Below are 13120 nucleotides of genomic sequence, written 5' to 3'. Positions count from 1 at the left end.
AGGATATGAGCCAAATCCTTATATAACAAAACTACCTATAAATATGTATAGAGTTGATATTATACATTATACATTATGCATGCAGGGTGTTGTGAGGCAAAATAGTCCCAGAAGAAAACTTATTATTTCAGATTTTCTATCATCAACGCTCCATATCACCTCAGAAGACTTGTGTAGGTTCACTGGTGGTTTTGGATAGTAAATGAAATGTCTATAAATGTCTGGTTCCTATCACCACCACTGTAAAGACATCTGAACCATTTCACACCAAGCCGCTCTGAATCTCTCTGTTTACATCTCAACCACTGAATTATGCAGGAACTTTGAAAAATGAATGGTTTTAAATGAAAGTGTGATGAACGATAGTAGCTCACAGAAGATAGTAGCTCATGTAGGAATGCTGAGCTGCTGCTGGGATTCTCCAGGGACTCTGACTGGCAGGTAAAACCCAGAGAGGCTCAGAGTGTGCGTGAGACAGCTTGGTCAGGCTGGAGACTCCCTCTGTGCAGAAGATAAATAGCCTTCGGACTTCCATGAGAAAATAAACCACCCATGTCCAATCTGCCCTAAATCCTGTTCAGGCTATTTCTTAGTGTGTGAATGGCAAGGCCTAAACTAATACCTCACAGTACTGGAATACTCCACTTTAGATTTCAAAAAGCTCTAACAAACGCACAGCAGTGGCTTTTATACAGCTAAAGCACTGTTTTCACATGCCTGTACAGCCCTCAAGAGAATTCTTTACTGCTATTTTTGCTCGACTGCATGCTCTGGCTGTAAATCCCAACATCTTGGGATTCACTTTTACTTTAACAGACAGCAGCTTTTAAAGCACACTTTTCATTTCTATAGCATTAAAGCTACTGGACAAAGCTATGAATTCTGGTTCGTGATCACAGAACAGTCTTATATAAACTCAATGGCCACTTTATTAGAAACACCTACCTTGTGCTTCCACCCACTGGCTACTTTATTAGACACACCCCCCTTGTGCTTCCACTCACTGGCCACTTTATTAGAATGACCCACCTTGTACTTCCACTCACTGGCTACTTTATTAGACACACACTCCTTGGACTTCCACTCACTGGCCACTTTATTAGAAACACCTACCTTGTGCTTCTACCCACTGGCTACTTTATTAGACACACACTCCTTGTACTTCCACTCACTGGCCACTTTCTTAGAAACACCTACCTTGTGCTTCCACCCACTGGCTACTTTATTAGACACATCCCCCTTGTACTTCTACTCACTGGCCACTTTCTTAGAAACACCTACCTTGTACTTCTACTCACTGGCCACTTTCTTAGAAACACCTACCTTGTACTTCCACTCACTGGCCACTTTATTAGAAACACCTACCTTGTGCTTCTACCCACTGGCTACTTTATTAGACACACCCCCCTTGTACTTCGACTCACTGGCCAATTTATTAGAAACACCCACAGTGTGCTTCTTCTAACTGGTCACTTTATGAGAAACACCTAACACTAGACATTAAACTCTTTGTATTAGTCTTCATACCTGCATTTTTTGACTGGTTCTCCATGGGGAAGATCACTTGGCCTGTGGTTCCCAAATAATTGAGTTTGAGACTTCTGGGCTATTAGCTCTGACTGTAGACCACCACAGAGGATGGAGAGGTTTGCAATAAAGTGGCCAGGGAGTGCACAGTAGTTAAATCGCTGTGTTAAATTGTCAGATAATCTCTTTATAGCAGTATAGCTTTGTGTGCTGGATGCAGCCGGATCTAGAAAAACAAAATTAAGTGTCTAGACAATGTAAATGAAAAAGGAAGCCGCTTCCTTCCTTCGCTCGTTGTCACCATAAGTTGATAATGATTTCAGGGAGTGGCGTATTTCTGCTCCCTTCCAGTCGCTCTAACATCGCAATTAAATGCGCTGCCACAAACAATCAGCCAAGGATTTTCTGTGGCAATGACGGTGTGTTAATGAAAAGAAAATAGGCCAAGCAATTAATCTTAATGTGCCATAAATAGTTGTCACAGAGGGATCTCTCTTTTCAGTGGCTCATTGGATTTCCTGTCTTTATTTTGTTTTGGTGTTTTCCACTTTTTCCTGCTATTCTTTCATAAGTAAATGGCTTATTTTGAGATTTTTGGTGGTGCTTTTCTTCTAATCACTGGAATAAATGGCTGTCAGGGTTTTGTCAGCAGCTCAAATAGTCATTCAGAGGATGGAGGGTGTTTTTTCTCGAGAATATTTTCATTAATTTGTAAATGTCAGGTTGAAAATATGATGTGAAGGGAGTCACACATACAAGGTGAAGCTGCTGTTGACTCTGAGGTTCTAATGGCTTTGCACTGCACGCATCTTTATCAACAGCATGTTCGCTCATTATACAAGGAGGCTGATTTAATCAGAGACGTTATAGCACACTTTAGCTTTGCGGATGCAGATTAAGGCTTGTCTTGGAGGAAATGACTCCGGCAAGGGAAATTCTTCATTCAAAGCCCATTTTGGGCTGAGATTGTGCTCACCTGCCTCTGTGCCTGAATGAAAAAAACATTATTTCGGCCCTAAAGTGGGAGCAATTCATGAAGAGACTAATAATAAATGTCCTGAAGAGTAACTGACACCGATCTCTGGCGCTGCCATCCATGCTGATGATGGAGTCGTCCATTAGGTAAAGGTCACCCTGCCCAAAATGGCAGGCCATCTGGGGAGATGTCCAGTGTGCCACAGTCAGAGTGTGACTGGACTTTATATGGGCTCCATACAGCTCTTCAATACGCTGGTATGCATATACTGTCATTAATTCTGTGACCCTTTGCTTTACAGTTCTTTAAGTTCTAGACATTAACCAGGTCCGTGTGAGGTACAAACTCCAAAATGTGCAGTACATTTCAAGTCAGTCTAGCTAAATTGCAGCCGATTGCCCAAAGGTTCTACCTATTTATTACCTACACTCTTACAAAAGATGGTTCTCCAAGGGTTCTTTGGTAAAGAGCCAAGAACATTCAAAGAACCATTTGCCTGCTTAAAAGGTTCTTTGCATGGTGAAAGTTGCTCAGATTAATGGAGAATGTGCTGTATATGTTCTATATAGCACCAAAAAGGGTTCTTCTATTGTTAGAATCTTGAGATTGTAACCCTTATTGGTGCTATATAGAACCATTTCTCAAAGAAGTTCTATACAGAACCATAAATAACACATTCTCCATCAATCTGAAGAACCTTTTCAACCTTTTCATGCAAAGAACCATTTAAGCATGCAGGGTTCCCTGAGTGTTCATGTTTCTGTTTAGAACCATTGTCGTCACTGAAGAACTCTTGCACCCATTACAGTGAAATTTAGTGTATGTTTGTATTTATCACTTTGTTGCTCCAAATAATTATGAGCTATGTTACTATGTCTGATTATTTGCTTAATATCTATAATATGTTAGTCATATATGTTAGTGTGGTACTTATCATCATTTTACCCAAAATAATTTCACTGCACTAGTTTGTGCCCCAAACACTTACTCAATATCTACAACCTGTTGGGTACTTTAGAGGCTTTTTTCTAATTTTGTATCTCAAAATTACCTACCTTCTACGTTTGTACCTCACACTTCTCTGTTTAATAGCTAGAATTTAGGCCCAATTCCTAATTGTTTTCAAGTGTCTCCTTGTCCTTAGAACTGAGGTACAAGCGGCCGTAGTTGAAATCTCCCCAAATGAAAAGAAAGTCAAATAAATTGAGCATTGCTTCATTAACAGCTACTAGCGCTGCTCTGTGGGCGACCCTGCCAGTCTGCAGTGACAGCCAAGGAGGGTAATGTTCAGCTCCTCACTGCTGGGCTTTAGTTACATTTTGGGAATCATATGCCTTCAAAGAGGGGGCCAATTATTTATTATCACCCACCCCTAAGTAGCAGTTCAGCAGTTCTGATGCCTCAGGCGCAGAATGTAATTGCCATACGATTCGAGGTGAATCAGAAAATTTAGCTAGCTACTGGGACATCAGCATAATAACAGCAATCGTTTATGTTTGAAGTAAAGGACCATATTACATTGAAACATCATTAAACAGAGATCCACACATGCAGATTTTTGTTACACAAAGCGAGTGAGAAAGAAACACGGGAGAGAGAAGCAAGGGAAGAGGGAGTAAGGAGTGAAGGAAGAGAGAGAAAGGAATGATTGTGCAAGAGAAAAATAATGAGGGAGAGAGAAGAGAGAAAAGAGCAAAGGAAAAAAGAGAGAGAAAGAGAGGAGTGAAGGGAGAGAGAGAAAGAAGAGCAAGAGAAAAGAAAGATGAAGGTAGTGAGAAAGAGCTAGAAAGACAAGAGAGGGTATGAGAAGGAGAGGGGGTGGGGGGGGCAACCGGATGAGGAAAGCAAATAGCAGAAACAGGAGGAAGTGACAAATTAATGAGTGAGAGTGAGAGAGAGAGAGACAGAGAGACAAAGAGAGACAGAGAAACAGAGAGACAGAAAGAGAGAGAGAGAGAGAGAGACAGACAGAAAGAGAGAGAGAGAGAGAGAGAGAGAGAGAGACAGACAGAGAGAGAGAGAGCTTCTTTTTCAAGCTTTTATTTTCTGGCAGGAGTTAGACTCAATGTAAGCTATCAGATTACAGAAGTAATTCCTTCAGCTGGGAGTCATCACGTTGACTGCATTGGTCTGTTTGACTAATAAGCAGGAATTTGGCCAATCATCCAAACACCATTAGCATTTGCTAAAGTATAGCACTGTAGCCATGAGAGACGATAAATCTTGTTTCTCTCCTTTTTTGGCATGCTGGGAAAATATGCACAGAATACTACAACCAAAAGCCAAGACTCACATAAACACTGTGAGATGATGGCAGTTAGCTCGCCAGGAACACTTCGGCCAAACTGAGTATAACAATAAAGTAAAACACCTTGTCAAAAAGCACAGACTCTCAAAGCACGTTGTATGATCATAGTTAGAGATGGGACCGATCCAATCTTATATCGGTATCGGGACCAATATTAACATCATTGACTTGCTGGATATTGGACGGACAGGACCGATCTACTAACTGATCCATATTCTAGTCCACAGCTTGTGCTGAACCATTAAGATAAGATAAGATAAGATAAGATAAGATAAGACAGACTTTTATTATCCCACTGGGGGAAATTTGCATTGTTACAGCAGAATCACAGTAAGCAGATAAAGAGCAGTAAGTAGACAAAGATGTGCATCATACAAAATACAAAATATAAGATATACTATAGAAATAAATAAATAAACAAGGCGTCTGTTAGCAGAAAAATATAAAAAATTAAAATAGAATTAAGAAACTATACAAATTTACAGTTTACATATGCAGTTGTATGCATATTGCACAGAACTTGCATATGTATTGCACTTGTACCAATCTATCAGCAGCAGATACTGCACGTTAATTAGAGGTAGGATAAGATATAGGTCTATATGGTGTGTTCGTGATAGAGTGCACTATGATAGAGTGATGTGTGAATCTATAGTGTGTTTATGACTCATAGTGAGTCTCTGCTTGGGGAGGTTTTGATTGTAGAGCCGAACAACAGTGGGGAAAAAGGAGCTGCGGTATCTCTCTTTTCCGGATTGCAGGTGGAGAAGCCTGTCACTGAAGGAGCTGCCCAGTGCTGCAACTGCCTCCTGTAGTGGGTGAGAGAGGTTGTCCATTATGGATGCAAGGTTGGCCAACATCCTCCTCTCTGCCACCTCCCCCACTGGGTCCAGCGCACAGCCCAGGAGAGAACTAGCCTTCCTGATAAGCTTGTCCAGTTTCTTCCTGTCTACTGCTGTAATGCCAACTCCCCAGCAGACAATGCCATAGGAGATGGCTGATGCCACCACAGAGTCATAAAAAGACTGGAGAAGTCCACCCTGTATTCCAAAACACCGGAGCCTCCTCAGCAGGTGGAGTCTGCTCTGGCCTTTCATATACAGGGTGTGTGTGTTGTCAGACCAGTCCAGTTTGTTGTTTAGATGAACACCCAGGTATTTGTAGGTCTTGACAATCTCAATGTCCTTTCCTTGGATGTTCACTGAAGTGGGTGAGGAGAACTTAGTCCTGCAGAAATGCACCACCAGCTCTTTGGTTTTAGCCATGTTGATCTGGAGGCAGTTCTGCTGGCACCAGTCCATAAAATTCCTTGTAACTTCTCTGTATTCCCTTTCATCGTCGCCTGAGATGTAGCCAACAATGACAGAGTCATCAGAGAATGTCTGGAGGTGACAGGTTGAGGTGTTGTGGGTAAAGTCCGCAGTGTAGAGGGTGAAGAGGAATGGGGCCAGGACTGTTCCCTGTGGGGCCCCTGTGCTGCAGAGTAGTGTTTCTGATACACAGTCCCTAAGTCGCACATACTGCGGTCTGTTTGTGAGGTAGTCCATAGTCCATATGATGAGATGGTGATAAACCCCTGCTCTCCCCATCTTGCTCCCTAGTAGAGTGGGCTTGATGGTGTTGAAAGCACTTGATAGATCAAAGAACATGATTCTAACAGTGCTTCCTGCTTCTCCTCTCTCCTGTTTCAGGCTTAGGTTTAAAATGTCCTTTACTATCTCACACAGTTGGTCTGCGCAGTGCCTCAGGATCCCAGGACTGATGTTGTCTGGACCTGCTGCCTTCCTCACCTTCATCTTCCTCGGTTCCCTCCTCACTTGTTCTCTGGTTAGGGGCAGAGGAGCACAGGGCTGAATGCTGGGAGCTGAAAGCAGGGGTGTAAGCTGGGCTGAGGGAGGGTCAGCTACCAGATCAAATCTGTTGAAGAAGAAATTGAGGTCATTTGCCCATTGCAGGTTTCCTACAGGCTGCCTGATGGACTCCTTAAAACCTGAGATGGTTTTAAGACCCATCCAAACTCCAATTGCATTGTTCTGTTGCAGCTGGCCTTCCATTCTCTTCCTGTACTGGTCTTTGCCCTCCCTGATTTTCCTCCACAGCTCCTTCTGTACTCTCCTCATTTCCTCTTTGTTTCCAGATCTAAATGCCCAGATTTCCAGATCTAAATGATCTAACCTGCCGTAACGTAACATAACACAACATAACATAAACGTCACTGATCCAGATTCCATTCCACATCTTACTGTGAATCTGTGACAACTTCAGTCTGTAACTAAGTGAGCAAATAACTTAAGCTGTTGGTTTGACTAAAATGTTGTTTGCTTGCAGATATTTTAGCCTGGAAATGCTGAAAAGCAAGACAGCTACTTGTATGTAAAACCAGCATGTTGAGAGGTGGAACTATGGCTGCGTCATACAATACAACCAATTTAATAACCTGCAGAGGTTTCATGTGAAAGAGTAACAGGAGCTCATGCTAGCTAACAGACAGGAAGGCGCCACCAGGCAGTGACTCTCTCTGATGTTCCCCAGAAATGCCATAAACTTCCAGCAGACAAACCCAAAGCCTAAAGGGATCACAGAGAAGCTGCTCAACTTAATTACATTATTAAATATATTTCAGAGTCTGCTAAACCCAAACTGTACAATCAAGCATCATCACAGTTAGCTGCACAGTTAGATGTTAAACCTATGATCTTCATAACTGATATTTGGTCCTCAGATGTGAGTCCAGTGTCTCTCATGAGTCTCACTGGGGGAACTTGGAAACATATGCACTACAGAAGGCAGTGCGATAGGTGAAAAGTGCAGGGGGTCTCAAACCAGCAGTTCAGCTGGAGCATCTATTACAGATATGCTTAGCGATTGGAAGATTAAACACCTTAAACACAATAGCAACAACAATAATGATAATATTAAAGTGAAAAGAGCTCAGAATCTGTATCGGTATTGGTAGTTGTGTATGGAAATTGGATCAGAACTGAAAAAATATGAATTGGCCCATCTCTAGTACTAAAACCAAACTAGACTGGTTTTACAATGCAGATGTTCTGTAATGACACTTTATTGTCATGTTTATACAACATTTAGTTCCGGCCACGTGAGCTGATTAGTTGAGGAGTGTTCTAGCTGTGCTGGTATTTCACCATAACATCACAAGTTTTTCACAAACACTATCACTCTGCTGAGACGCGAAAATGGACACTTTTAAGATCACATTTGACTGACAGCCGGTTTGATCAGACTCTGAAGATGAGGCTACACTAAATTCCCAAACGGTCAGTTGGTCTGTGTGGAGCTGGAGAACGAACTGCTGGCTGTGCAGCGAGTGGGCGGAGCTCGTTACTCTGACGTAGCAACAAGCTGCTTATTAAGGATCTATAATTTGGCTGAAGGAACAGCGAACTTTAAAACATTAAACGCCGCATTCACCGCCCAGTTTATTAAATTCTTACTTTATTTATTTAACTGTTGTATAAAATCAATAGAACACTTGAGGAGTGTGTTATTGCCAATAACATCACAGCTGTGATGACCTACGGCAACCAAATCACAGCCATGATGTTATTTCGTAATAACATACTCCCTCTTGGGTTCTACTGCTTAAACAACAAACAGGAGTGAAATATCGCCACACACGCTGGCAAGTGTTCTGAATTCAGATTGGTGCTGCGGTATGACGTAAACTGAAAGTGGCATGCAAAAAGAATTAAGAGCAGAGAAACAGCAGCGCTGCACGGCCAACCTGATGTTTTAAAGTCTATTCATAAAAACAGACACACCAAACTGTGCCTGGCCTCCAGGGACAGTTTTCAGTTCTAAGTCCTATGCAGTTTTCTCACAGCAGCATATAGAGCATTCAGAGCTCATTAAGAAGTCCAGTATTAACTTTGAGACAAAAGGGGTGGGGGCTCGCCAGGGACCGCTACTGTTTTTTTCTCCCAAACTCAGAAAGCACATGCCGGGTCTGACTCTGGGGCCAGAGCGTACGGTAGGTCAGCAGGCAGCATATGGCCACAGGACGGTAACAAGCAGAGAGAGGGAAGAAACGCCCCCCCCCCAACAAATCACCACCACCACCACCACCATCATCCCACAGCCACTACAGCGGGGCGCTTCCCTTAATTGGTCTCCTTTTCTCCTCTTTTCACTCCTCCTTCCCAGCTGTCACAAGCTACAGTGCATTGCGGGACTCCACATTAGCGACTGGAGAGAGTCAGGAAGCTTCGGGATACAAACGCAGTCGTGTAGTGGCACTAAATCAGATTCAGCTACTTTGTAGTGCTCAAGTTGCTGACACAGGCGCTCAAATTGGGCTCCACAGAAAAGCACTGACCAATAGAATGGGACGGAGGAGCCACACACATGAGCCTAGGGTCACCATGTCCTATGCTAAGTATGGGCTAGAGGATATATAGCCCCTCAGCATTGGGATGTAGAGCAGTGGAACTGTGTTCTAAGGAGTGATGGAGCTCCATCCAATACCTAGAGTTGATGAGTTGGAGTGATCCAGAACTGACCATCCAACTTCAGTACCTGACCTTACTAATGCTCCAGCAATGTTCCAGCATCTACAGTAGAGTCTTCCCAGAAGAGTAGAAGCTGTTAGTGCAGCACAGACTCACTATTAACACCTTCACACACCTTCAAAGAAAGTCTATAAACAACTCTGAATGACTTACATCTGAACCATTAAATTATGCAGAAAAACAGATGAACTACAACCTGTAGTGGCACCTACAAAGTGCACCTATTGTGCTGTTTCAAAGTCAATTATTTAAGATTAAGTGACCCTTATTAGTCCCACAATTTCACTTCTGCATTTTGACCCATCCGTGCAGTGAAACACCACATACACACTAGTGAACACACACACTAGGGGGCAGTGAGCACGGAACGGTGGGCATCCCTATCTTCACTTTTTTAAGAGATATTTTTGGAGAGATTACATATGAGATAGTCCACTTCCACAAGGAAAGAGTAAGGCTAATTAAAAAAAACAGAGAAAAAGTGTCTCCTAACAACCACCTGGAAGAGCTGGTAGATCCCAAAACTGCCCCCATCAGATAAGCAGCACTTAAAGCCTTCATCTTTGACAGAGAGGAGAAAATCAAGCTGCTTCAGATCTAAAACATCCACAGGTGTCTCTGTCCATCCTTCCACTGTGAGAAGACGACTCAGCGCTATGAGTCTGAAAGGATGTGTAGCTGATCAAGAAGAACCTCACTGAGAAAAGGAGGCAGACACATCAAACAAAGAAGCTGAACAATGGACTGACCACCCCAGAGTTCAGACCTCGACATCATAGAATGTGGTTTTTTGACTGGGAATCAGATAATTGAAGGGTGGTCTCTGTATAGTGCTGGATGTAGAGTAGAATGAACGTGTGAATCAAAATGAGAAAACAGTCTCTCTGCGAAGCGACTTTGTCACCTTTTTAGTGAAAAATTACCAAATTACATGATTTTTATTTAACATTGTTGTCCTTCAAACATACTGTTGGTGCTTGTTTGTTCGTTTGTGCTTGTTTGGATAATTAACAAACATGTTTTTGATCTTCTGAAGCAGAAGCATTATGCATTTCTGCACACGGTGTAATAACAACAGTTAATAACATCAGAGCTCCACATGCAGCTCCTGTTCAAAGGTACTGAGCATTGTGCTGATTTACATTTCTCCTTGGCCGTTACTCCAAATGGAAATGTAATTCAGTCTGACAGTGTAACTACATGGGGCAGTTAAATTAATGAGGCTAGAGGCTATTTTAGCCTACTTTCAGTACACTATTATAAGAATTCAGCAAAAAGCAAAGACAGGTTATATGCATATATTTGATTATATTAACTCTGAGGCATGGTTCTGTTGGATACTTCACTATACACTATATACTGGACCTGTAAAGTAATATTCCCAAATCTATTTCTGAATATTTATAATAACAGACAATAACAAAAGAACCACAAAGATTCCATCACAGTTTGGAAGTTGAACTGGAGCTCCAAAGAGCAACACTGCCCCCCAGTGCCTGCAAAATTAAAGCACTCGCAGCTTTGTGCACTAGTTACTGACAGTGAATGTTGTAAATATTATAACTACTTTTTTACAATCTGTGATCCTTTTGTTAATATAAATTCCTAATCCCTGGACCAGGCAGCTGCTTTTACTTGCTTGTCTGTCTATCTAAGCGAGTGAAAATAGATGAAAACGTCTTGAATAGCAACAATAAATATAATATTTCACTTTATGAGATGAAAATAAGATTAAGTGATTATCAAAACTACTTGCATCAAATTTATTTTAACCATAAAATAAGTAAGATATATATAGTTGGAAGATTGAAAATGATCCATCAGTGGATTAGAATCATTTAACTTGATCTAAATCTAAAAAAGTAAAATATTTTGATACACAGTGCTGTGCAAAAGTCAGAGACCACCTTCCATTTATTCAGTCATAACAGCCAGAAAGTGCAAGTTATTCATTTATCAGTGTCAGGAAGAAAAAAAAGAAGCAGAAAAAATATACAACAAAATTACACACAACTAAATATAATCTCAGCTGTGTTCAGTCAGTGAGTCACTCTTCCCCTTTATTCCAGCTTCCATTCTTTTCAGGAGACTCACTTTCAGGTTCTCAAAGAAATCTGCAGAGATAGTTACTCTACCAGGTCTTCCAGGTGGTTGTTAGGAGTCCTGTTTTCTCTGTAGCTCATAGTGAGTTTTTTCAACTCCAGTTTTGGAAACTCCTCTTTTTCTCTTTTTTCCCTTTGACTTTGTCCTTCTGTATACAAGTGGATTATCTTCTATCTCATTTCCTCAGAAACATCTCCTGAAAATGAATACATTTTACTTGATGGCTATTTTGAGTGGAAATCCGATAAATGAAGGGTGGATATTTGCACAGACCTGTATATTTGATGATCTTATTGTGGATCATGTATGTGTGCTGTTCTGTGGAGTGATGTGGAGCTCAGGAATGACTCACAGTTCTTCTCCCAGCGCCGCTTTGGTGTCTTTAATGAGAAATACAGAGCCGAAACTGCCCCTCCCCAGGCTCTGCTGAACGACGTATCTGCTGGCAATTAGTTTGCAAGGCCCAGGCGGTAGAGGATTTTGGTAATGATGAGAAGAATGGGCTCCGATTTCACGGAATTTAGGCATGTTGACTCACTATGTGACACTGTAGAGAGCGAAAGTCAATATGTGATGAGAGCATTACTAGCCAAATGGAATTTAAGAATTTAAAATGCAATTGAATGTACATTTCATACAATATTAGGTCTACTACAGTGTTTCCCAGCTTTAATGCAGGAGGCCATCTGCAGTTACGCTGCTAGTTTGGATTTGGGATATGCACTTATAGAGTCTCTTGTTTAGAAATATACAGCTCGACACACCTTAATTTTTATATTTTACCATCATCAACATTGGATAAAAAAAATCTCAGAAGACTTGTGTAGGTTCACTGGTGGTTCTGGATGGTAAATAAAATGTCTGTATTTGCGTTGTAGTCATGACAACCCCTGGTTCCTATCACCACCACTGTAAAGCCATCTGAACCATTTCACACCAAACCGCTCTGAATCTCTGTTTACATCTCACACACTGAATAACATAGATAGATAGATAGATAGATAGATAGATACATACATACATACATACATACATACATACATACACAATTGATCCCCAAGGAAATTCTGCAGCCAGTAGCCCGCACACAACACAGGACATTAATAGTAAAAAGAGTTCAAAATATTACACAGAAATGTGGAAATTTTGCCTAAATTCTACACCCTGTAGAATTCTACAATTCTACAGGGGAGTGGAAGTCTGGACTGGCCGGTGGGTCACAATCATTTGAGGGGACACAATAAAAAGTGTATTTAGGCAAAGTGACAGGTTCACACATTTATGCTAGCAGTGTGACTTCTTAAATATAATCCAGTATAAATAACAGTGTTTAAGTGCAGAGGGAGATGTTAAGTAGTTACAGGCACTTCTACTTTTCTTACTTCAATTCCTACTAAAATATACGTGTCTTTGTAAACTTTTCTCTCTTTTCTTAGATTTAACTTCTTAAAGAAGAGTCGAATAAACTTCAGTTCTTATATTACAGATTAAGAACTTCCTCTGCAGTCGTATAGGGGAAGCTCTGGGCCTGAAACAGTACTAAACACTTTTGTTGATTTTAACAGATTTTAGTGCAGTTATATTCTTCTCTACGCACCTCCGTGTTTGTTTATGTGGACGGCTGCTCTGCTCCGTTGAGTCTACTTCCGTGTTATCGCGTCGTTGCCATGGTAACGG

General features: G+C 41.4%; 1 protein-coding gene across 2 annotated transcripts in view; it reads right to left on the bottom strand.

Moving 5' to 3' along the window:
• nek11 (NIMA-related kinase 11) overlaps window positions 1-13110 on the bottom strand; it is a 145886-nt gene extending 132776 nt beyond the window's left edge. Inside the window, exons 1-2 of one of the 2 annotated variants that reach the window (XM_017683970.2) lie at window positions 13041-13110; window positions 11796-11990 (exon numbers count right to left, since the gene is read on the bottom strand). In XM_017683970.2, coding sequence (XP_017539459.2) covers window positions 11796-11971 — 176 coding nt within the window. In that variant the 5' untranslated portion in view covers window positions 11972-11990; window positions 13041-13110. The remainder of the gene's footprint in view (window positions 1-11795; window positions 11991-13040) is intronic. The other variant, XM_037533901.1, reaches the window with a different exon arrangement.
• Window positions 13111-13120: the final 10 nt, after the last annotated feature.

The sequence above is a fragment of the Pygocentrus nattereri genome, chromosome 24, assembly GCF_015220715.1.
Source record: "Pygocentrus nattereri isolate fPygNat1 chromosome 24, fPygNat1.pri, whole genome shotgun sequence".
Classification (NCBI taxonomy): domain Eukaryota; kingdom Metazoa; phylum Chordata; class Actinopteri; order Characiformes; family Serrasalmidae; genus Pygocentrus; species Pygocentrus nattereri.
Note: the sequence above shows the minus strand (reverse complement) of the source record. Positions and strands in the feature narration are given on the sequence as shown.